Genomic DNA, 25,917 nt, shown 5'->3' with positions numbered 1-25,917 from the left:
TTCAGAAATTACAACCAACGCTACAAATTAGAAAATTGCTGTTATATTTCTGATATGATTCAATCCAAATCACTGAATGTCATTATAGTGCGCATGGCATTTATTCCAAAATCTACTCCCCACAACAAAAATTAGACATTTCTGTTCCAACTCTATCCATTCCCCCCACCCCCGTCCCATCTCTGCCTCGACCCAAACCCCAAACATGCAAAGTGTTGACAGGGACGGTAGGCGGTGCGTTTCTAATCTGCCGAGGGGCTCAGCATATAAGAGGGCTCCTAAGCCCCATTTGGCCCTCACAGCAAGCCTAGCATAGAAGTCCACACGTCTGCTAGAGAGAGCAGTGCTGCGCTCACACCCACTCGTCTGGCTGTCCTTCACCCAAGCAGCCGGTGAGTAGACCTGCTGGCACATCCCCACCGTGACAGCGAATGATTACAGATGTTGCTATTCTTGAGCTACATGGGATTTCTGTACAATTGTGCTAACCCGCCATGAAAGCCAGTGACAGTGGATATTGCTATTCTGGAGCTGCAATGGAATTCATTGTAATTGTACCAATCGCCATGGCAGCAAGACGTTATGGATATTGATATTCTTTCTTGCATGAAACTCAATGGATTTGTGCTTAATTGACTTGAACTGAAAAGGATGAGGGTATCTGTCACGGATTAAATTGTTTTTTTGGGATCAAGATAAAACCTCAGTGGGGTTTGTGTTGAGTACATTGTTTTTGGAATTATCATCTTATTAGGTCAGTGAATTGATTCAGTGAAGTGCTTAATCTGTTGTGCTGCAGTGAACACAACATTTTAAATTTATTACAAAAACAGCAGACAGATTGTTTCAGTTCTATGACTCTTCTCATCGTCAGGTATTAAACAATAGTGGTGAATCACCACAGTGTATAAGAAACACAAAAATCTTGGCCAGTTATAGGAAAGAGGCAATCAATCTTTTAACAGACTGATCCATTATAACATACTGCATCAGTCTGTTTAGAAATATGATATATTTGAGCATTATCAGTGGCAGTAGAAAACACAATTATGCAACTTGAATATTCACAACACAAATATTCTGCTCTTGTTTGATACCAGATTAAGGTTGCAGGAATAAAAGTAATATCTGCCTATATACAGTAAATACCTTTGTGGAATAAATTGCGTACTAAGAATAAGTTTCTTATTCTTAGTATGAGTTTCTTCCCTTTCTTTACATTTTTCTCCTTTGTACCTCTTTACAAGACTGAAGAATCAGCTATTCTCCTTAGATGCAGTCAGTAGGTAACAGAGAGAGAATGTGGCTTGTTAATGCTGCATGGGTGTTAACGGCAACTCATGAGAAGCAACTTCTATTCAATACATGGACTCTGAATTCTTAAATAAGTTCTAATCTGTTGAAAGAGTGAATAAGAAGTTACATCATCATTTTCAAATGTGCAAAACAGTCAAATTGTTAATTGTAGGAAATGAAAAGGCAGTATTTGCTCCTTGAATGGACAAGCTAGTACAACCTTTTACAAAAAAAATACATATTACCAGTGTGTTTCATTTTGAGATGTATTCTTTGCACGGACAAAGTTTATCAGGGTATGATCATAGTTAACTGTACATATTCATACTACTATCATAGCATATGATTATGACTCATCCTCAATCCAGAAACGTATTGAGGTTCTATTACAAGCTCCGTGAATGTCATTGCAGGAGGACGCGGTGAGAGGATTGATCCATTAGACCCTCAGTGCATACTCAGCATATCTGACGTGCTGCCCTTGCTCTAACCAGATTAATCCATATGTGTATGGCTGGCTCGAAACAGAGACAGGGAATACTTATTAACTTGAGCCAGGGATTATAGAAATTGGGTCATCCTTTCTCTCCAAGGTAGTCCATCTCAGATATTAAATGACAAGGAAATATGAGTGTAAATCCTTAGACAAGTAAGAGGATTAGGGCCTGTAATGTCAGACAAAGGTGAGAGAGGCTGCACACTAACTGTTACATGAAATTAATTGTTAAAGCATCTAATATAATACCTGGTTGCACACAAAGTGATTTACAGAGAATAACGTTTTTCACTTCTATTGACCTCCTGTGCCTCTTCCAAAGACATCATCAAGACGACTGTACTCCAGAGAGGTGTCCGTCAAAGCCAACAACCCGCACACAGTATCATAACGACTCAAAATGAATCTTGAGCCGCCGAAAACCGAGATCAAGTCGGCCACCCGTGTCACCGGCGGGCCCGCCACCCCGCGCAAGGGACCGCCCAAGTTCAAGCAGAGGCAGACTCGTCAGTTCAAGAGCAAGCCTCCCAAGAAGGGGATCCAGGGGTGAGTGTGGCATGCGGCACTCTGTTATATTCATTCAAAGTCTCCACATAGAGGGGGAATAGATATTTATCACGTGTGACTGATGTTCTTGATTTCTTTTTTACAGCTTTGGTGATGATATACCTGGCATGGAGGGCTTAGGCACAGGTAGGTTCACTTCTTTATTGAGATGCATCTCCCATCTTTTGGGTTTAGATGTTGAGTTCACTTGTCTTTCTTTGTATCTGGGTAACAGAAATGGAAATGAGTAAGAGAGTAGGAGAAGACAAACTTCTCCTACTCTTGGCCAGTGGATGAATATAGTTGATTGTATATACAGTATGGAATGTTTAACTTTCACTCTAAGACTACAAAAAGACAAAGGCTTATTGGGACAAATGGATAGTATTTTGCAGGCAAATTGAGAGGGTGAGAACTTAATCCCCTTTTTTTCAACTGTCTGTTTAAAAAAGGGGAAAAGAACTGGCAACCTAGTTCTTCTTAAATTTCTGGGTTTGTTTTTTTCACGTTACCGACTTCTGTTTATAACCCTGTTAAAAATTATAAAAATAAATTATAAAAAAAGAAAAAAGAAAAAAAAAAGATGCATTTCCCATCAATTGCTGTTATCTGCTGACACCCGGCCGAAAACAAACCTGTTTGTGTTTCTTTGCAGACATCACTGTCATTTGCCCCTGGGAGGCCTTCAATCACCTGGAGCTGCATGAGCTGGCCCAGTACGGTATCATCTGAGCCTTCCTGCACCTTCCCGCGATCCTCTGTGGACTCCAGGCCACCTCCACGCACTTCAAACCATCTGCCTCAGGCTCGACCTCCCTAGCTTTCAATGGAACCATGACAATGAACTGTAACAAACACAAAAAATGGAAAAAAGAGAAAAAACGTCTGCAAAAAATAACCGTCTGTCCTCTTAGACCAGATTCTTCTTTTCCATTCCGCAGCACAGAGTTCCCATTACGACATCTGCTCATGTTTAGGATCTATCGATTTCTCTGACACCCTCGTTAGATCTGCACCGTTATCTGCAGCGTTTTCTCTTTCTCTCCTACTCTCCTTTCCCTGTATGCGCTTTCTCTTTCTGTCCTCTTTTCTTTTTCTATTCTTCTTCTCATGGACAAAACGTGAAACTTACGCAAGCAAGGCAGCCTCAAATTGAGTACAAGTGACAAACCCGTGAAATGGGTGGGTTCCCATTTCATGTGCTTCGGCGCCTCTCTTTGCCATCTCAGAGGCTTGTCCATCAATGCCGAACATATAAAACACAAATCTGACTTCTGTAGAGATTGGACAACAGCTAGCCATTGCTGAGCGTACTCTTTCAGTGGGATAATGTCAATGAATCCTCATCCCATGCCCCTCTTTTCCCTCTGTTTCGACCAACCTCTTACTGGTACATGCACCCATCCTCACCAGGGTACATATTTCTTCATACTCCCTTTTATCTAAATGTTTTTCTAAATTTTATACCCACACAAAATGTGTGAATCTAGTCTGATACATGTGTATTCTCAGGGATAGAGGCTTGTAATGTTTGGCAGTTTGGACAACCTCTGTGTTTCTCTTCACCACAAGCATCAAGAAAGAAATTCAAATGTGTTTCAGTATTTCTATAAAGAATAAATATCCAGGGCATTGATCTGATCCGAATACACAAAGCAGAATTCCATGCAAATATGTTGCATCAGGCCAGTGTGATTTGGAAGGGCGGTAGTTTGTGTGTTGTGTTGTGTCTCATGAATTTGGGCAGGTGTTGTGTAAGTTTTTACACAATGTCATCCATCCATGCATACCATCATTGTGTTTGCTTGTTTTAACATTATTTTCATCTCTCTTCCATTTGTATTATCTCCCTTGTATCATATTCATGTACATGGAAATATGTCTTTTGTGTTTGCATGTTTGACTCTTGATTTTTTCTCTCATCACATGACGATGTTGTGCCCTGTGTGTTCTACTTTATATTTGTCTTTTCAAGCTCATTATTGTAGCATTCATTTGAGATCTGTTATCTTGTAGAGTAGGAGATGTGTTGTGTCACATATAACATTTTTCCTCATTAGTCCTCTCTTTCATCCATCATTCATCGTTACACCTTTGCGCTTTTGATTTCATCCTCATTTCATCATCCTCATTTCATTTCATTATCATCTTCATCATCGTTGTCATTGAGCCCTCGTTCTTTTCATCTTTAGATAGCGGAGTAGTGCCCTCCACGATCCTTATCAAACCTGCACCAATCTGTGAGATCTATGAAAAATCACAGCATGATTTGCATTCACCTTTACACTTAGCTTTTGTTGTTCTAATCAAGAAGATGAAGGCCGTGGTCCAACCAATGAGTTGGTATCTTTGCCCTGATGATGAGCAGCTGATGATGATAGAGTTTATGGATTTTGAGTGATGTTCAAATCCTGATTCCTGTGCATGCACTGTAGCAGTGAGGGATGGTAGAGAGGGATGAGTGGGGTGGATTTCAGCACATGCCCAAATCTTAACAGATGTGAAATGGAGCTTTGTCCTCTCTACAGGATGAGGTAAAACAAAAAAAATAAAGCATAAAAAAAGGAAAACAAAAACCGTGCTGGATTTTTTCTCATCAAAATTATTCCTCAAACAAATAATATCATCAAAGGATTACAGCAATCTGGTTACAGAAAATGATAACTGTAGCCCATTACAATTACCATATAAGCAATAACCAAATTATAACAGCTTTTATACTGTATAGCCTAACTTTGAATAACCATTAATGTGTTTGAAGGAGCAAAGACATTTAGACTTTGAGATTACAGACACATAATTTTACACCTAAAATGGTTGGATCCTGATGAAAACTGTGAATAAATTGGCAGAGCAACCAAAGGTAATTAAATTACTAAATGTGAGTATTAAATAATTAGGTTAGGCCTGCTAATTACAATTTTAAGCAGGTAATCAGTAGGCCTAGGTCTAATCTTTTAGTGGATGATAATTTTAAAGTAATTTTCCCAACCATGTGACAAGTATATGTGTGATGGAGTTGACTTCCATATGTTTCCCATATTTAATAAATTTTGTATTCACGCTACAACACCACAAAATATGGAGGACCATATTAGTCATAATTAAATAAATAAATAAGTCAGTAAAATGAATAATTACATAAATAAATACAGAAATACTGTATATAATATCATATAATAATAATAAATTAATAATTGATTGATTTTATTCTTTAATTTCAAAAAATTAAATAATATTATTTCATAATTATTGTTTTCATAATAACATGACTATATTTAGTTGTATTTTTATTTCATAAAAACTTTTTTTTATTTTTCAAATGGCTTTTATTTTACATGATGATATTATTCAGAATTACATTTTTCAAAGTGGTTATTTTATTTCCCTTTTTCTTTTTTCATTGCTTTTTATTTCATAATGACTCTTTTCATTTCATAATGTCACTTTTCATAATGTCTCAGCCATCTGTCAATCAAAGTGAATGGGGCGGGATCTGTTTGCTGATTGGGTAATCCTTTGCAATCAATTTTTTTTTCTTGGCTCTGAGGCTGGTCTTGCCCCATGGGCCAAATTATGTTAAAAAATACATTCATTAGTTGGATGTTGAAGGGTATAGTCCAGAGCTATCATCTCTGTTGATCTTTAAGAAACTCCTTAAGCTTTTTTGGAAAGACATGTACACTATTTATTACCTATTTTAGTCTTGGCCTTGACTTGGTCTCAACGCCCTTTGGACCTGGTCTTGACTCACATTAATTTCCCACAACCCTTACATTTTATTCTACAGTCTCATGTAATATAGGTAAAATAGGCCTAGAATTCTATTAATAGAATGCACTTTCAATGGCAGAAGATCTCTCTTCCTGTGAGACTTCAAGCATAACTTGATTTGTTTACATACTGAAGTTAGCAGAGTTAGCCAGAAAGCTAAAGTGATGAAGATTGAGATTTAGTTTTTATAAGTTATGAACCTACAGGCCATAGCATAACAAGACTAGAGGCTAACAGCCCCGTGACGCTGAATTTTGTGGAAGCGTCTGCTGAGATTTTAGCTTAGATTTGAGCCTCCCAACTGAAGCTCCTGTGGTTCCTCTGAGCCTCCCTACTGAAGCTCCTCTGGTTCCTCTGAGCCTCCCTACTGAAGCTCCTCTGGTTCCTCTGACCCTCCCTACTGAAGCTCCTCTGGTTCCTCTGACTCTCTCTACTGAAGCTCCTCTGGTTCCTCTAAGCCTCCCTACTGAAGCCCCTGTGGTTCCTCTGACCCTCGCTACTGAAGCTCCTCTGGTTCCTCTGACCCTCCCTACTGAGGCTCCTGCCATTACTTCAGTCCAGGAAGGCTTGACCAGCAGCCTGGTTGGCACTGAAGAGAAGGAGGAGGTGCAACAATCCTCTGACACCACATCAGGTAAGAGTTCTTCATCAGGTCCGCTCACACTGTAGCTCATGTCTACTTCCATCAAGATGAACTGAGGCATTGATTGTCCTCTGTTATTTTTCAGAGATCAAAAAGACCAAGAAGAAGAACAGAGTCCGACGCTTCTTCCGTCGGCTGTTCCAAACACTGAGGAAAACAGCCAAGGAAACAGAGAGGGACTGAAATGCCACTGCAAAAAATAAATTCAGTGTTGCATTGCAATCAGTCCATGTCAGTCCATTTTTTTCATTTACAAAATTAACAGTTAGACGCCTCCTCCATGTCAACAAGCTCTTTGGAAGGGTTGCAGGAAAGAAGCCCTTACTGAGTGCAACCCATAAACTGAAGCGCCTGAACTTTGACAAGCATCACTGGAACTGCAATTGTGTGTTGTGGTCAGATGAGACCAAAATGGAACTTTTTGGCCATGCACACCATCGGCATGTTTGGCGACAAAAGACAATTATGGTAATATTAATACTAACACAATATGGTGGAGGATCTTGGATGCTTTAGGGCTGTTTTACTGCTAGTGGTCCAGATCTTGTTAGTAAGAGTTTAATATGGAAGATGGTTTATTAGAAAATCAACTAGCTCCATGGATCCAAGTGGACTCAAGTCAGAGGCAGCCAGGCTGTTTGTGCCCAGTGTGCACTGCAGTGCCTAATTACGGTACGCGCTCTTTACGCCACAATATGGTGCCGTTCACATGTGCATTTGCACTACATAAAAATGACTAGTTATGAATGTACTTTGGTGAGACTTGTGCATTGCTGGATGGCATGGATTGATAGACATCAGTGCGTGAAAATATCAGTCCATTAAAAAAGTTGAAACTAGCTGGACTTTTGACAGAGGCCAGGTAAACAAACTAGCAATCAGGTAAACTGCTTCAAAATGTTTCGAGACTCAGCAACCCACAGCAACTAGCCTAAACCTAGGTGGTTTCAGCTGAATTTGACAGATGCCAAACGTCCCATGATTGGCTTGTACACCAGGCAGGCTAGAAGCCACACACATGGACATTCACTTACCAGGAGATTTTACCTATGGCAGGTAAGTCAATGCATCAATTAAATGTTTTGTTTTGATCGTGATTTCCATTCATTGGTTTGAGATGCAAGGTAAAACAGACAGGCAACTCTCAGTTGACTAAATGTCAAACGAAGGCTTAAGCAGGTAGTTTCATCAAGAATAGTCTTGAGAACTTCACAGAGAGGGATGCCATGGTCACACTGAAAAAACCGAGGATTACTATGAAAATCCTGACTAGAGTTAGCCTAACAAATCAATGTTGAATTAATCAGTTCCACAAAGCCTACAGGGCTCTGGTCCCTCTTCCTACCTGCTCCATCAGGTTCTGCTGGAGAAGAACAGGAGCTCCCAGCACTCTGCTCTGCTCAGACTGGGGGCTTCGGTCCGGGTCTGGGCAGGACAGAGAGGACAGATCTCCAGGAGGTTTCACAAAAAACCTCTAGCTCACTGCACACACACACACATACACACAGAAGAAACCAGGGTCGATGACAGATGTTGGGCCAAGAAAAATTACCCAAAATTGACATCCATAGTAGGAATCATAGGTAGGAATGCATGCTAGAGTTAGCAAACAATTTCCCTACGATTGCCTGTTAGCGGTTAGCTGAGTGTAGCTGAAGTGCTGGGTGCTGTTGGCAGCTGTCGGGATTCTGTGGGGAAGTGAACTGCTTCTCTTCTCTACCTCGGTGTCAGGTCCTTATCCAGGTGCTGATAATATATTAAAGTAATATTTTGACTTTTTTTCTCAAAATTACCACTTTATTCTCATAATATTATGACTTTTTTAACGTCATTTGGCCCATGGGGTAAGACCCGCCCCATTCACTTTGATTGACAGACGGCTGAGATTATGAAAAGTGACATTATAAAATGAAAAGAGTCATTATGAAATAAAAAGAGGAGCAATGAAAAAAGAAAAAGGTAAATAAAAGAACTACTTTGAAAAATGTAATTCAGAATAATATCATCATGTAATTGTGAAAACAATAATTATGAAATATTATTTAATAATTTTTAAATAAAAGGAAAACAATCAATTAATTATTAATTTATTTCTGTATTTATTTATGTAATTATTTATTTCAGTGACATATTTATTGTGACTATTTTGGTCCTCTATAACAAAATGCGGAAAAAAGTCAAGGTCAAATAAAAAACAAGTTTGCAGTAACCTAGGGAGTAAGGTCGTGTGCATTGAAGTCAGCTAGTTATGTAATTTTCCCTTGTTCTGTCCAACATACATTTCTGAATGTTTAAAACAGCATTTTATTTTGTTAGCTGTTCTATTGCACAATGAGTTGTAATACACCACTTCAGTTGGTGTATTACAACTCAGTGGAACACACGCTTTTAGCTACAACAAAGATTGTTTCGGCCGTGGCATTAGGGGTGTGGGACCACTGGGAAACTGACGGGCGCTAATGTCTGCAACACCCGGTGTTTGAGTTGTGGGATGGAGTTTCGTTGACACTATCCAGACAGTAACGTTACGTTAAATTTGTAATTACCGTAATCATTGTCGGCTTAGCAACACAGCGATACCTATCGGGAACACTCACCCGAGCAATATGGCAGATAATATTGTAAGTATGACAGGAGGTTGTATTGTTGTTAGTGAGGAGTCGGACTCGGCTAATGTGAGCTAGCTTATTAGCCGAAGTCCGGAGTGATGAGGCAGCAGAATTAGCTTGCTAGCTAACGTTAGCTACCTATCGCTAGCCGGAGAATGACTGGGGCCTAGTTAGTAAGCTAACCAGCTCACCGTAGCCTTTGGCTATCTTACGACGTCCAACTGAAAAGAAGCATAGTTGGCTAACGGTGAAGCTAGATAAACAACTGAAAATTCGGAATAAAACTATGAAATATTGTTTAGCATGTTAGCTCACTAGCTAGCCAGGTTAAATCGGTGTTGTGTGATTTTCAAAGAAGCGTGAATGTTTCTTGTGGGTTGACAAAAAAGTGACATTTTTGTTGACTTTGTGAATGAGCCCTAACGCCGTGACAACGTTAGCTACCCAACAATTAATTCACCGTAAAACCTTCAACATAGCCATAACTACTTGAAGCCGCTTGGATGAAAGGTAGAAGCTCATGAGCTAACATTACTGTTTTGCACTGTCATCGTTGTCATACTGTCCTGACACTGACACCTCTGTCAGAGCAGGAGTTGTTTGACTGAAAGGTACTGGGAGATCGCTCTCAGGCAGTTTTGGGTTTATCCTATCTTTGCTTCACAATTAGTTTAGACTACTAAGACTGGACTCCTGAAACCCAAAGCATTTGAATTGACATACAGACCACTGAATGCAGTATGTGTGGGGTTTCATTTGGGCTCTGTTGTTTCTCATTAAGATCATCAGGGTACAGTCCCCAGATGGGATGAAGAAAATTCCTTCTACCAAGAGGGAGACTGCTGCTGCTTTTCTGAAGAAGGTACTGTGTGGAAAATGTAACAATTTGGTCAGAGTGGGTCATACATATTATCAAAACCTCATAGGCCTAATACAACACTCTCATTTTCTTAGACTTCACATTGAGACCATATTTCCAATAAATCCCTCAAGGTAATAATTTTGTTCCAAGTCATTATGTCCCCCTCATTCCCACTATTCTTAAGCCCACCTCTGCAAGCATGTTTTTGCCAGTGGTACAACACGTACACCACAGCTTTAACATGCTGTATCTCTACAGCGGTGCTAGTATCGATGTACTTTGTTGTCACAAAGTACACCCGTGTTTCCCTGGATTTTGCCTGTGCCTGCTCAGTGTTAATTTATGTATGAAGCGCTGCAGGAAGGGCCAGGGCAGTGCAGCGCTGCAGTGCTCCCCTATGCCCGGCTGGCTAAAGGGAGGAATCCACTCTGGATGCATGGCTCGCCGGGGAGCTTTGTGTTCAGAGAGTGTGGCGGATGCACTGCTTTGCACAGTTGTGAAATGTAGCCTTATCACAGCTGCTTGCTAGGTAGTGGTTTAAGCCCCAGCTCCTACCCCACATATGAGAGTACGGAGGGAAGAATAGAAGGAAACATAGTAAATAAATGTGTTTTTGGTGTTAAAATTGGGTGAGTGTGAATGAGTAAGCCTAGTTAGTTTTGTTCCGTCTTAACTCTGTGCAAACATCAGAACACAAACATAAATGACATAATGACATCATTGAGGAGATCCACATCATTGGATCTTGAATCCCCAAAATAGAAGAATGATTCATCAGACTGGTCACAGAGGAGTGTTGCAGCAGCACCTCATTAAAAATGCATGTATCTTTGTTAAAGCAGGATTGTGCTTCCTGCAGATCAATGAAAAGAGTATTTTCGTTCCCCACTAATGTGCAGCCAGTGGAATAGAGAACAGTGAGTGTGAGGCAGAGCAGAGAAAGTCTGTGAGCCCCACAGGCTATTTTTCTGTAACTGAGACAAGGAATGAATGGAACTGAAAATAATGTTTTATCTCATAAAGTTTGACAGTATACAGTTTCGCCCAGCATCCAGTGATAGCATCTTAAACTGGGTCCTGTTGTGTGGCTTGAGTAAAATAAGTGCTTTATGCTTATAGAGCTTCAAGCCTCAGACTGTCCTCTTTGCTCAGAAGATCTAGCAGCATTGACCAAGTTGAGAAAACGACAGTATGGCTACTGTTTCACAATGCCAGGTTCATGAATTGCTAGTACATTGGTATTGCTGTTTAGGCCTAAATGCTACATAGTCGTAGGCCATTGGTAGATGGCCTATGACGTCTACATGTCATCAGATGTCATGGCATCTATGTCACTGTCTTGGCTACTGAGAATATATTCAGCGTCATATCATAAATTCAGTTTTACTGCAAGGATAATCATGCGCTGGTGTATACATTGCAGCTCAAAAGTTCACTAAGTGTTGTTGAATTAATTATACCTCAGATGATAAAGTATAGGCTGGTGACCAGCATCAGGTTGAGTCCCTGTCTGATATGAGATGTGATGATGAAACTGCCATGGGATACTCTCTTGGCTGGCCGACTCGGAGTGCTCTTAATAGCTCTGAGATTGGCTTGCTCTGCGATGACCTTATGAGCTGCTCCCACAAGCCCACTTTCTCCAATGCCAAGCTGCTCTTTGATAATCTGCTTTGACAGGTTAATTGGCATTTGAAGATTGGACACCCATTTACTCAAGCATATTTTTCATTGGTAGATGTTTTTTTTTTTTTCATAGATTCCAAGGAAGGATGAATCATTTCTACTTTCATAATCCGCTTGGCTTGATTGAAAACATAATTTATTTTGATTTTCAACATCAAATGCATTTGATAGCACATAGAAGATTAGTGTCTTCTTGATTGTAGGCAAACTTATGCAAGGTTGTTTGAGCCCTTTTTCATCCCTGATAACCAGCACATGACACTCTCCTCTTTCTCAGGTGGCCAAAGAGTTTGGATTCAATTCCAATGGCTTCTCCATCTACCTGAACCGCAACAAGACTGGAGAGATCCTGTCCCAGAACAAGACCCTCAGCCTGCTAAAGATCAAGTGAGTGCTAGCAGTGTTAATCATGATCATTATTAGAAATATAAAAGAACCTAAATTTGACAACTTATCAGTCACTACCTAAGTTAGATTTAGAACCTAAAAGGCATTTAATTTTTAAATTGTGTTCTGTAGTCCTATGGAGACGTATCCAGGTTTGGAAATGTCATGAAAATGTCTTGGATTTCATCTAGTCAAATGTTTAACATTGAGCTGCTGGAAGATCTAGGTATCTGCTTAAAGGAATAATGACACGTATAATATATTTCCATATTATATATGTCCAGGTGATAGTTGTAGCTAATCAAAACAACAACTGGCACATTCAAATGTGCCATTCAGAAAAAAGTAACATGTGAACATAGACGCTAACACATTGATCATGCAGAAGTCATGGAAAAGACATAGAATTTTGTGTCAAATGCAGCTACCCTGGAATGTTTTTACATGCAGACCACACTGGATTATTTATGCAGCTTGACCCAAAAAATAGACACTTAAAGTCGAGATGAAACGGCATTTCGAGAGTATCTAACTTCCGTATCATGGCGTATTTCCGAGTGAAACAGGAAAGACAGGCGGGACATAACGCTGGGAGGAATTTGATTTGAACGTTGAAAAGTGGGTGTGTCATAACACCCGAAGACACACCGAAGTATCATGCTGTTGCTAGCTAGCTAACTAATGAATCTTAGCCTCTTAGCTCTGTGCGCTAAAAGTTGAAGATTGATTGATGGGTGGATGTCATGATATTATTGGTTGAAATTAGTTACGGGCATGCTTACGTAAGCACACGGCATATTTTGTTTTACAGGAAGAAAACATGATTGAATTTTAATATAAGAATACAATGAAATAGATTTTTGGTATTTTTTTTGGCATATATTGTTAAATAGGTGCACAGTATGACCGGGGATGTGATCTAAAAGGGTTAAAAAGGCATTTTTCATTTCATCTCGTCTTTAAAATTGCTTGGTATAATTATAATCACATTTAATTTTAGTAAAAATTAAACCTGAGAATATGTGCATTACAGTAGGTCATCCTATTTGGAATGAGAGGAAATTAGCCCAGTTAATGGATTAGTTGGCTGCATGTTAATGTACTCATTAATTGTGTTTTCTTTGCCACTTGTATTAGTTTTCTCTTCATTAATCATGTTTTTTTCTCCCTTCATCTCATCTCCCTCTCTAGGCATGGAGACATGCTGTTCCTGTATCCCTCAGGCTCCTCAGGATCCTCCGGGGAGGTCATGGACACGGCCACCCCACACTCATCTTCGTCACTACCCTCCACCTCCTCCTCGTCCTCTTCATCATCCTCTTCTTCATCCTCTTTGATTCATCGCTCTCACTCAGCACCCCAGATCCAGGAGGATGAGATTGATCAGTACCTGGCCAAGCAGGATGGCAAAATCTACAGGAACAAAGATCCACAGCTGTAAGGATTGATTTTTGATTTGATTTTTTTTCACAGACCTTTTACATGAGTAGGTTGAACAGACAAAAGCCAACACAAAGATACAAGTGAGCTGCAGATCTCAGTACCTACTGATCCTTTGCTTATTGCAGATGTCGACATGGTGCCCTTGGAAAGTGTGTGCACTGTGTACCATTAGAGGTAAGCGAATTTGTGTCTGTTTTTTGTGTCTTGCCTTGACAGATCATAATGTTAGCTGCAACACTGTTAACCTGCGTTTTCTCAATTTTGCTCTGACTTGCCTTCCTCGCCAGCCTTTTGACGAAGACTACCTGAATCACCTAGACCCACCAGTCAAGCACATGTCATTCCACGCCTACATTCGCAAGCTGACCGGTGGATCTGATAAGTAAGAAGCACCACCAGTTGTTGTTGTTGATTTCCTCAGTGGAAATACCCATGCCCTGCTAGTCAAATGTTAACATCCTCCCTGATCTCTTCTTCCACAGAGGGAAGTTTGCAGCCCTGGAGAACATCAGCTGTAAGATCAAGTCGGGCTGTGAGGGCCACCCTCCTTGGCCAGAGGGGATCTGCACCAAGTGCCAGCCCAGTGCCATCACCCTCAACAGACAAGTATGTGCCGATATGTGTGCTTGCAGCAGAGAAGCTTACAATGAGTGCAATAGTAGAGTAGATCACCAAAATTCAAAGAAACCAATAGTAAGGAGTGTAAGGGTCAGGACTGTAGTGCTTTGTCAACAGTCCTGTGAGCTTAGACTGATCCTGGAATAGAGATATGGGTTAAGAAGAGAAATAGGAGCAAAGGAGAGAGCACATGAATTTATATATCTTTTTTTTTTTTTGATCCCAGAAATACAGACACGTGGACAACATCATGTTTGAGAACCACACCATTGCTGACCGCTTCCTGGACTTCTGGAGGAAGACGGGCAGCCAGAGGATGGGCTATTTGTATGGCAGGTACACCGAGCACACAGACATCCCACTGGGCATCAGAGCTGAGGTGGCTGCCATCTACGAGCCCCCACAGGTGAGTGCTGTCTGGATTCAATTTACTGGCTTCCTACATAGGTCTGGAAATGTATGGTGTAAAAAAAAAGAGTAATTTTCAGAGCTTGAAAAGTTAAGAAATTGCATAAAATGTTCTGTCAAGTATGGGTAAAATGCTGTTATGTTTTGGATCCCTTGTCATCTCGCAAAGTTATGTATATGATGCTATGTAAAGCCCTTTGAGACATGCTTGTGATAAAGGGCTATATAAATACATAAGACTGGAATAGGCATTTTCCATAGAAACTTGTCACCCTACCTCTTTTCAGTCCTATTTTGTGTATTGAATCAGGTGCTGTGTTAATAGAATTTGCTTACTCGGATACAATGGATGAAGTTTATAATTCATCATGAAGTACAACAGAATGAGGATTTTGAAGGACTATGTTGTTGTCTCAAAATGTTACCGGCCAGTATGGAGGGTGTCCTTATTGATTTATCTGCCAAAGTCAGGTTTTACCAGCATTCGGCAGGTGGCAGATGTTCATTTCGGACTCTGATCTTGCATATCATGACGGTTGTTGTTATGAAGAACAGGGATGGCATAGTGAATAGGGGCTAGGCAGTATGACTATCAATATAAATCATATTGAACACTGACCACAACTTTCAAATCAAGATAAGAAATTCAGGTCTGGCAAAAGTATGAAATTGTGAAAACACTTCCAAAACAGCATAGGAATTTATTTTAGTTTAGGGTTTATTTCCTGCTCACACATGGTGAAGAAAACGATTAGTGCTGGTTGTGTTAAAACTGGCATATTAGATTAGATGAGACTGAAATGATCCCTATGGCAAAATTGGGTCATCACAGCCGCAGAGAATAGGTATAGATGACATTAAGACAAATATAATACTGAAGACAATACAATGAGTAATTACAACAGTTGAATTTATTTAGAATAACAAACCAAATAATACAGCATCTTTGGTAACAGATTTCCAGATTTGATATGCAAGTATGCATCGCTAGCTACTCTCATTATTAGTTATACAGATGGAAGAACACATGTACAGAAATGTGTCCAGACATGCAAATATGCATTGTAAGCTGTTCACATTTAACAGTTTAACAGATTGTGGGTAATGTATGTACAGAAATATGTGCAGATGTGCATCATCTGCAAATCACCTTGCAAATTAACACTACAATATTAAACTGGCGCTTGTGATCAGACACTGAAACGCCAACATCAAGAAAGCCCACTGCTCCTCTACACAGTTGTAGTAACCTTGGGTAAATACAGGGGGGCAGTAGACTCAAAGGTGGATAAATGCACAAAAAATAGAGCAGCAGTTTTGAATGTTCAAGCTATTGTTCTGAAGAAAATGTGGTTATTTGATGTTTTTGTTCAGATTTTTGCTACTAGCCTATATGACATACCTTCATTTTATTTTGGTAATTGTTGCCAATAGTCATATGTCCATAAGTCTCATCAAATCAATAGGAGTGTTTATTTCTCAGTTACTTGGTACAATTAGTATATTCTATCCATCAATAACTGAAAGTCCTTGTTCAGCAGCTCCACAGTATTTTTCTTTTCAAATTTGTCTGATCATTCTTGATTATATTTGACCCTTTCCTGTCTTTTTTTTTTTAAGTAGCTTGATTGATTGAATTTATTTGATAATCTTAAAAACAAGTACATGAGTAAGATTCAGCCAGAGCAATATCTTGACCTACAGTTTAAAAATAAAGCTCAGGAGCTTATTTCCATTGTGGTCCTCAAGAGGGGTGGGGGTTGTTAAAAAGACAGTATGGCATCCTGCGACCAAGGCGTAGGTCTCAACACTGATGTATTCGATTCTTATATATCATGAGTTGATTTCACCATTCTTCCCTCATATGTTTCAGAATGCCACTCAGAACAGCCTGGAATTGCTGGAGGATCCCAAGGCTGCTGCTGTGGACGAAATCGCTGCCAAACTGGGCCTGTGCAAGGTTGGGCTGCTCTTCCTGCTGTCTGCTTTATTTGAAACTATAGCTCTATATAGCTTCAAAAAGGCACGTTAAAACCTTACGACACTTAGCTGATCTGGTGTCACTCAGTGCAACTGTTTTAATTGAGGCCGTTTCCTATCTTGCTTCCACACTTAGTTTTCACTCCAGCAGTGTGACAAACTTTGAATCTTGAACTCGGTGGACTTTTGCCAGCAGTGGTGGGCGATGTCATTTGAGATATTTTAAGTACAAAAAGTGAGAGAGCCTGTTTTTTTTTGTTTGCCAGGGTTTTCAACAGTTCACTTACTTTAATATTTTGTTAATTATAGGGCAGGTATCACAATTGAGTATTTTGACTTTTGTTATTTGGGACACTCACATAAACTCTTTGGTAAAACAAACCAATTGAAAAATTTATTTTTTACAATACTTATACTCGCGTTTCGTCTTCAGTTGGTGAAATAGGTTGCTGGTGTTACCACCCCTGTCAAAGAGTTGTGCAACAAAGCTAGCAGTAGATGTTTTCCATAGTTGGTTTCCATGGCTTTTTTTTGGTCTTATCTGTTAGGAGGTGCACTGGTTTTTACGTTCGCTTCCCTCAAGCGTTATGTCTCTGCTAACATAAATGAACGCACATGGGTGCTATTCCTAAACCACGTGTTTTCAACAATTTTGCGCAACAAACCGCTTTATGTCGTCTGTAGAACGTAAATACGTCCACATGGTAGTGCTGGGCAATATGGCTATATCTATTTTTATCACAATATATGTAAAATCACTCTTTCTGTCAAGTTTAAAGGGTTAATTATACTCCTGAATAAAAGATGAATAGATCAGTCAACTTTCATTTAAAACACTTCTTTATTGCCAGAATAAAACTGTAAAAAAGAAATAATCAAACGAACAAACGGGAGCAATTTTTACATTTTTCAACACTATAACCATCTTTAAATAAGGATAACGAAACCAAGCAATGTTCTTCCGCTTCTTCCAATCTGACCTGAATGCAGCAGAAAGCTGGCAGCCAGCAAAGTGAAGAAGATGCAAATGTGAGTAATGCTAAAAAAGTATCAAATGGATTATTATATCTGAAATCTCATGATAATTGTTCAGTCGCAACAATTTGAAGACGTGTTGATAGCACATGTTTTAATTGCTTTTTGGGTTCAACTGTTGGAGAGTTTGCTGTGTGTGTGTATTGGACAGCAGCACTCCCAGCTAACTGAAGCTACGTAATGCTCTACAGTGAAGTAAGTCATGAAATATTGACCACAATAAATCGGCATGATGACAAAAACTAGGAAAATAAGCCCTAGGTTGAAAATAACCAGAATTATCTTTTAAGGATGAGAGGAACTCTGCTATGGTCATTATCAAAAGTTATCAAGCTGGTTTAATTTCAAAATCGAGGAAAATTAAACTAGATATTGTTTTATTGCCCAGCACTACCACATGGCAAATGTGAGGTCTGTTCACCTCCAGCCTTTCTGGCTCATCTGGTAGAAACAGTATGGGCAAGTGTAAACCTTAGCAACGATTTCTACCAGTGTAACATTTGTACCGGTGTACTGCCCACCACTACATGTATCCTTTGTCTGCCTAGCTTGCCCATTCCTTTCCAATGGTTAGAGACGGGGAGCCGGTATCTCAAGTGCATGAGGCTGTCATCAATATGGTGGCATTCTCAGAATTCCTGAAGCTTCAGAGTGTGATGGCGCAAAGAGCTTCCATATGTTGCCCAGGCCATAAACGTACCAAGCCCTTATATCACATATGCTTTTCTTGTTATAAAGGAAAAAAAGGCCTTTTGACTGAGTGCAGAACTTTGTGTGCTGTGTATGGGGCGGCTGTGGCTCAGGAGGTAGAGCGGGTCATCCACTAATCAGAAGGTCGGTGGTTCGATCCCCGGCTCCTCCAGTCCGCATGTCGAAGTGTCCTTGGGCAAGATACTGAACCCCAAATTGCTCCCGATGGTTGTGCCAGCACCCTGGTAGCTTGCCGCCATCGGTGTATGAATGTGTGTGTGAATGGGTGAATGTAGGCATTGTTGTAAAGCGCTTTGAGTGGTCGGTAGACTAGAAAAGCGCTATATAAATGCAGTCCATTTACCATTTATGGACAGCATTTACCTTTTCTATCCTGGATGCGGTGCTACTGTACTGTTTATGGGTGTGTTCTATGATTGTGATGTGTGGATTAGGATGATTTTGCTGTAATTCACCTGTTTTCTCTCCTCTGGCCTGTAGGTGGGATGGATCTTCACTGACCTGGTCTCTGAGGATACAAGGATAGGCACTGTTCGCTACAGTAGAAACAAGGTGAGGATCCATATAACTCTACGCAGTTACGTATTTCAGGCTAAAGCAAGTGAGACATGCTGTATTTCGCATCCTAATTATTGTCCTTACTTTTGTTAGGACTCGTACTACCTAAGTGCGGAGGAGTGCATCACAGCTGGATACTTCCAGAATCGATATTCAAATCCCTGCAGACTCTCCAGAGACGGCCATTTTGGCTCCAAATTTGTGACCGTGGTGGCAACAGGTAAGTGGTTGGTTACTCTGAGGTGAAATTGGCCTTGAGTGCCGAGGTGAGCTTCGCCACCTCTTATTCTAACTTTAAAGTAAAACTGAAATAGGATTTTGATACTGTTATTTGTGTCTAGACCATGAACATAAACGTTAACATTTACCTAAAATATTAACTTTTTTGCCCAATTTCCTGTACTGAGGCCCTTAATTTGATAGTGGCTGTTCAAAAAGCTATCTTGCTGAATTCAAATTAAACCATAAGCCAGAAGGGCTTTCCATACTAGCAGTACTATATTGAGTGGCAATATCTCATGACTTGAGTAGGAACTTGATCATCCATTAAAGACGGTGGCTTATTTTGAAAAATGAAACGTGTGCTTTGTTTTCAGTCTGACTCTAGGCAAAGCCATTATTAAAATTCCAAAACTAGTAATTGAACAACTTCACTTTACTTCTTCTTGACCACCTAGTTGCACTCTGGAGAAATATACATCCCATTTAGTGTATTCAGAAGCATGTGAGATGCCTGAATTGTTCCCAAGCAGGTACATAGTGGACTTAGTTTTGAGGCCAGTGGAGCAACATAATACAATACTAAACTCAAGCTCTCTGAGGCTCTTTGTTTGGTCTGTGTTCAAGGCCAAGTGTTTACACTCCTTCCATTACAAAGTTGCAAGATCTCCTCTTATACTTGTTCCCTAAAAGCTCAGGAGAACTTAGCAGTGACTTCATTGCTGTCATTTGCATTAAAGAGGCGCTGGCAGCCACAGCTGATGTCATGGATACACATTTAATGCCAGCTTGGGCAAACTGCTCTCTGTTTTTACTTTCCCTTGTATAAAGAAGCAGTTTGTTTGCAAATGAGTTACATGTTTATAGGGCCGAAGAATACTTGGATATTGATCACTTAAAGTACACCACATTGACATAGACAACCTAAATAGGCTGTAATAGTAGCCTTCCCATCTTCCTTTAATGGTAATTGTGATTTATTCCAATATATAGTTATTTTCAGGCACCCAGGAGTATTTAGCAATTTCCATGACTATTTATTTATTGTTGGGACAGCCATTGTTGATGGTGATAGCTCAGAAACTCCTGAGGGCAAAAGTCATGAGTACTATGTTTGACCAAAATGAACTATCGCCTTAAGCATGTATAGGATTGCACTACTGAATAGTTAGTAATATGAAAATGGAATTATTTCTTCAGCCAGCAACAAGGGGAAACGCTATAACTTGACTAGTGTTGCAATATTCTGCAGGTTAATATATTTGTCTACTCCTGTGCTCTGTGTGCAGGCGGTCCAGACCAACAGGTGCACTTTGAGGGCTACCAGGTGTCCAACCAGTGCATGGCTCTGGTGAGAGACGAGTGCCTACTGCCCTGTAGAGACGCCCCGGAGCTGGGCTACGCTAAAGAGTCCAGCCCCGAGCAGTACGTACCGGACGTCTTCTACACGGTAATAAGCCACACACCACACAGGTACAGGCTCATAGCTGCACACATATACAAGGACGGACACACACGTGCAGCTGCCACTATGATATTATTACACATATATAGTGATAGCCTAAGGTCGAAATCCATTCTATCTGACCATCACAGAAATGATCAGACTGCATCTCTAATGATCAGAATAATGACGCCTTTTGAATGAAAGATAATGACGCCTTATGAATGAAAGACACTTGTTGTTGAGGGCAGCCATTATCAGTCAGTCTGTCCAGATGTTTGTTTGAGAAGTCTCCTCATACAGAATCAATTCATATGCAGTCCCTACTAATGATTTTCTCCTTCCACCCAACAGGATAAAGACAAATTTGGAAATGAAGTCACATTTCTAGCCCGGCCTCTTCCTGTGGAGTACCTTATCATAGATGTGAGTATGATATGACTTTTTCCATGTTCAGTAGATGATTTTTTGTTTTGGCAGCATATCTTTTCCATTTATTTGTGGAGTTCTTGCAGTGTAGTCTACTTCATATTTTGGCTTTGGTAATATAATGGGCTTCTAAATAAATTCCTCATTTTCTTCTTCCACAGATAACTACCACTTTCCCAAAGGACCCCCAGTACACCTTCTCCTCCACACAACGTTTCCCCATAGAGAACCGTGATGTCCTGGGAGAGACACAAGTAACTAAGTTACACAGATAGACTCCTGTTTATCCAAACCTTCTCACCTCTGATTTGACCAGTCTCAATGAATAGGCATATTGATAAGCAAAAAGTGGCAATGTGAAAACATAAATTTTTCTTGTTGGAATATTGTGGTTGATTGTTGCAACTAAAACTAAAAGTTTAACTGTTTAATTGTTAAGCATGTATGTGGTAATAATGTTTATTTGTTACAGCTTCTTAGCTGTAGCAGCTAACCAAACAAATAACCCACATACTTATGGTGCACAAGGCTCTTGTTACACCGTTTCTCTTCTCTGACTTCCTTCTGTCCACTGGAGCCATATCTCTGCTACATTTCAACCATGATCATATAATGTCATGATCAGTCACAGCTTAGTGTCCAGAGAAAATCAGGGTCACTTTGGGAGTCCAAACCCTCCTCAGGGGTCAGAGGAAGATATACATCTTGACCATGTCCCCATTTTTTTGTTATGTGTCCATAGGATTTCCACAGTTTAGCCACATACCTGTCCCAGTGCACCTCCGCCGTATTCCTGAATATCGTGTCAGACTTCCATCTGCTCCTCTTCCTGGTCACCAATGAAGTCATGCCGCTGAGAGTAAGTCAATACGTTACCTCAAAGCCACATATGCAGGCAACGCAAGCACACATCTTTTTTGGTTGTGCGTTTGTCATGCAGCAAAAGGGTTCGATTATGGCCACATTTTTCTCCAATCTGGAAGTGGTTACTAGTGTCGGGATGTTTTCACTCAGTCCTTTTGTTCATGTTGGTTACATTTCAAATTGGCCTTTGGCCCGCCATGACTATCAAAAACGTCTGTCATTGGCAAAAACTCATTTAGTAATGTTTCTTTGTGTTTGACTTTGTTTCCCTTTTATAGCCAAAAACAGCATAGCACTTAGATGATGTAAGTTACTTAATAGGCCCATAAAGTTGTAGATCAAACATTGATTGCTTGACTAGATTCGCATGTCTCCAATAACATCCTCAACAACCCCTGAAAATCACAACAATGTGGAAACAGACTTACAAAATGGCTAGCTGATGTTGTGGGGTTTTTGTTGAAGTATGTCCTCTGGATTGATCTGAGTTTCTGTGTTGCTTCTTGCAGGACAGCATTGGACTCCTACTAGATGCAGTGAAGACCTCCAATGAGGACCTGGCACAGACTTGGAAGAAGTCCGAGCAGTGGGCCACCATCGAGCAGCTGTGCAGTAAGTCACTGCTTATCAAGGAGGGCACAGTCCCACACTCCGCTCTGTTTCAAAGTGTAAACCTGATTTATATTGTGTGCTAATGCATGTATTTTGTCATCCCGTCTCCTCCCCCTGTCCTTTCAGGTACGGTGGGTGGGCAGCCATCAAGCTCTCTGGAGTACGGGGCCATGGGCGGCGGCCCCTCTGTCCCTGCCTCATCCTCGGCCATGTGGTCCTGCCTCCACTGCACCTTCATGAACCAGCCTGGCACGGAGCACTGTGAAATGTGCAGCCTGCCCCGCAGTTAAAGTCCCCGTCCCCGTCCTTTTCCATCCTGCTCCCAGCCCCTCTCCCCCAGTTCCCCTAATCTTCTCCAGCCCTGCCCAGCCCCTCTCTTAACTCGCCAATGACATCACCGCGCCGGGACCAGCTGCGAGATGCCCTTTTTTTCCGCCCCACCTCTTAGCCTCTGTCCTTCCCATCTCACAGACTGCTGTGGGGTAGAAAAAGAAGCGCAAAGGGATGCACTCGTTTACACCAAATTCAATGAGTAAATAAAGTAAAACTGATGACTGTGTTTTTGTATCCCTCTCACAGTGGCTCTCGCGAGTGGCGGGGTACGTTTAGGTAAAGCACTTTGGCTAAGGCTCCTTCCTTCAACCCATGGCCCCCAAATAATCCCCTCTTGGCTCAAATAAATATTGCTGTGACTCAGGACAACAGCAAAGACTCTAGTGTTTGGATGTTCTCTCTCACATCAGTGCCCCTCTCTCACAATATATTCTGGAAATCTGTTGTGTAAATAATACATTTGAGGAATGATACTGTTATTTAATTAAGCTTTTTTTTTTTTTATCTGATTGTAGCGATACCTTGGAATTTTGAATCTTCAGTTTGGACTTTGCTCAGTCAGGTTTTTATAGGTCTTGGTCCCTTTCACAGTCCCTTACAGTACAATCATTGGTCAAACCCCAGACTTGAAAAGGCTAAGAGCTTGGGAGTAATTCCACTGAAGGAGAGAGTATATTTTCATTTGTAAATCACTTTGAAAATGATTAAAAATCAGTCAAATCCCAGATTTGGAAAGGCAGTGGCAAAAAGCAGCTTGCCCAGATCCACCCTTAGCTTTTCCCCCCTGGTTGCCGAACTGATGTGCTGGCAGTGGCTCAGGCGTTTCCTCAGTGATTATTACCTTTTTGGACTGATGTCCCACCCACTGGAGGTGATTTCAAGAGAGATTACCCTGGTTTGATGGAATTGTAGCTTTTGGGTTTGGTGTTTTGAACTTGAACAGGCATAATATGTAGCCTATTTTTATCAGCTGTGTTTTTTTTTTTGCTGGTAAGATGCCCCAAGGCACCATTCATCATCATGCCCTTACTGACTCACACTGTATTAGCCGTGAGGTGCTTCTAGAAACAAATGGTGCTCCCCACTTTCTCTCGGTCACTCCCTACCTGTGGTTCTTACTTTCTTGCTGGCGCCAGTCCAGAGGGGCCCGACCATAACAAATGGTCCTCGTCTGATGGGCCCCTATGGGTTTCCATCACTCAGCCTTCAAAGACTTCGGCGCTCAAAGTGCTAGAGGTCGCAGGTCACTGTGGGGAGAGAAAGATGCCTAACATTACACTTGTCTCATCAGTCCAATGTGCTGCACATCTGGAAGTGGGAGGAAGACGGAGTAAAAAAAGATGGGAGTAAAAAAAGTAGGAGGCATGGTGAGCTTAAATAAGGGCAGGTTGAGGTGAGCGTTCGGTTTTGCAGATAACTATTCCCTGTACACTAAAGTAAGAAACTGGAGCTTATTCCAGCAGGAGTAGTTTTACGTCATGAGTGATGTCCACCACACAATCCAGAATGCTTTTTTCTCCACTTGGTTTCCTTCCATCATGCTACAGTTGGTGTAGAAGGGGGCAGAACCTGAAAATATGTGAAAAGCACTTATTCTCTTCAATAGCACTAGAGGGTGTATAGGTCACTTAATATACAGTCAGCAGCAGGCATATTAGGATAGTGGGTTAAAACTGGTATTTTTTTTTCTTTTGCATGTTAAAATCTGTCATTTTTATCATGTAAGAATAATATTGGGACCAATATTTTTCACATAATTTAAGTAATGAAAGTTCAATTTTGGTTGCACACCGCTAACATACAAAAACAGAATACTTACTTTGAGTTACTCTGCCTAAATGTTCATAAAGTCTCTAGCATACAGTACAAGGAGTAACCACACTGCTAATTTCCGTATGCAGTTATGTGGGAACTCTTTACAGGCAGTGTGGTGCCAGAACCAAAGTTTTTGGTTGGTACAATAACCCGTAGTCTGGGCAGAGGTTTAAGAGGCTGCATTAAGGGCTAAGCAGAGCATCTCAAAGATGATGTCAACAGTCAATGTAATATTGATGAGTAATAAACATAATACAGTTATTGTGTATGAGGTATGTGACCAAAATTACCTTGCATGACTTCAGTGTATTTACATTTTTTCTCATGCTCATCTGAAATTGGAGTACTGCCCAGATATTTTTCAAACATGGTTTACTAAAAAAGCAAAATCAATAGCTGACAACCTGCACTTTCCCCTTATTTACAGCTTTTGAACAATATTAACTTCTGTAGTTTTTGACAAAAAGAATCACTTTTAATCCACTGTTCCAATACTTTTGCCACTGACTGTAGATGACTGATTTCAGTTCACATGGTTCTTCTTTCCATCACTACTTTTCATGTTTAACTGGCTTTTTTTCCCCTATAGTTTTGCTTTAACTTTGTGCATTGAATACCTCAACTTTAACCAACTTTAGTAAACTATTTCCACAGTTGGCTTGCCCAAAGGATGCTCCGAATGGCAAGAGGATTGAACGTGTCACTAAAAGTGTTAGAAGTTGCTATTGGGGAAACTGACCTTTTCAGTTAAGAGGATGAGTCATGGGCTGCAAATTATGCTATTTATGAGATGTGTGCTTTTTTTGTAAGAGCTTGACAGTAATTCCATTGATGAAGTGAGTATATATTTTTAGTTGTAGATTAATTTGAAAATGGTTGAAAAAATGTTTGTTTTGCCCATTTATATCATTTTTGCCCCTGTGTGAATTCTTGAGCGCGATTATCTGATGTCATACTAAAGGATGGCAGTGATTTTTTTTTTTTTTTTTTTTTTTTTATTAATCCAGGGAAGGTTTGCTGAGCAAGCATGCTCTTGGAGTTACATCCTCACTGTCCACTGAGCTAACTGGGGACCCTGAAAAGTTGTATGCTGTTGACCTGGATTTGAAACAAAATAAATAATAAAAAAAAAACAACTAAGAATTCCTA

General features: G+C 40.4%; 2 protein-coding genes across 2 annotated transcripts; both read left to right on the top strand.

Annotated features, from left to right (window-relative positions):
• Positions 1-311: 311 nt before the first annotated feature.
• pde6gb (phosphodiesterase 6G, cGMP-specific, rod, gamma, paralog b) lies at positions 312-3,849 on the top strand. Its single transcript, XM_071907810.1, has 4 exons — positions 312-392; positions 2,115-2,338; positions 2,445-2,485; positions 2,994-3,849. Exons 2-4 carry the CDS (start codon positions 2,193-2,195, stop codon positions 3,068-3,070), a joined length of 264 nt encoding a protein of 87 aa, XP_071763911.1. The 5' UTR covers positions 312-392; positions 2,115-2,192; the 3' UTR covers positions 3,071-3,849.
• Positions 3,850-9,232: 5,383 nt separating this feature from the next.
• Positions 9,233-25,917, top strand: nploc4 (NPL4 homolog, ubiquitin recognition factor). Its single transcript, XM_071907876.2, has 17 exons — positions 9,233-9,376; positions 10,146-10,226; positions 12,190-12,299; positions 13,491-13,736; positions 13,868-13,916; positions 14,030-14,124; positions 14,225-14,348; positions 14,587-14,766; positions 16,642-16,728; positions 18,975-19,046; positions 19,146-19,272; positions 20,561-20,721; positions 21,070-21,141; positions 21,306-21,398; positions 21,887-22,003; positions 22,518-22,620; positions 22,747-25,917. Exons 1-17 carry the CDS (start codon positions 9,362-9,364, stop codon positions 22,908-22,910), a joined length of 1,896 nt encoding a protein of 631 aa, XP_071763977.1. The 5' UTR covers positions 9,233-9,361; the 3' UTR covers positions 22,911-25,917.

This window comes from Centroberyx gerrardi, chromosome 20, assembly GCF_048128805.1.
Source record: "Centroberyx gerrardi isolate f3 chromosome 20, fCenGer3.hap1.cur.20231027, whole genome shotgun sequence".
In the NCBI taxonomy this organism is placed as follows: domain Eukaryota; kingdom Metazoa; phylum Chordata; class Actinopteri; order Beryciformes; family Berycidae; genus Centroberyx; species Centroberyx gerrardi.
Note: the sequence above shows the minus strand (reverse complement) of the source record. Positions and strands in the feature narration are given on the sequence as shown.

Excerpts from the sequence above, each read along its gene's own strand:
- pde6gb (XM_071907810.1), top strand. The coding sequence starts at position 2,193 with ATGAATCTTGAGCCGCCGAAAACCGAGATCAAGTCGGCCACCCGTGTC. Across the intron at positions 2,339-2,444 it reads CCCAAGAAGGGGATCCAGGG|CTTTGGTGATGATATACCTG; the intron begins GTGAGTGTGGCA and ends TCTTTTTTACAG. Across the intron at positions 2,486-2,993 it reads CATGGAGGGCTTAGGCACAG|ACATCACTGTCATTTGCCCC; the intron begins GTAGGTTCACTT and ends GTTTCTTTGCAG.
- nploc4 (XM_071907876.2), top strand. Across the intron at positions 14,767-16,641 it reads CCATCTACGAGCCCCCACAG|AATGCCACTCAGAACAGCCT; the intron begins GTGAGTGCTGTC and ends CATATGTTTCAG. Across the intron at positions 21,399-21,886 it reads ATGTCCTGGGAGAGACACAA|GATTTCCACAGTTTAGCCAC; the intron begins GTAACTAAGTTA and ends ATGTGTCCATAG.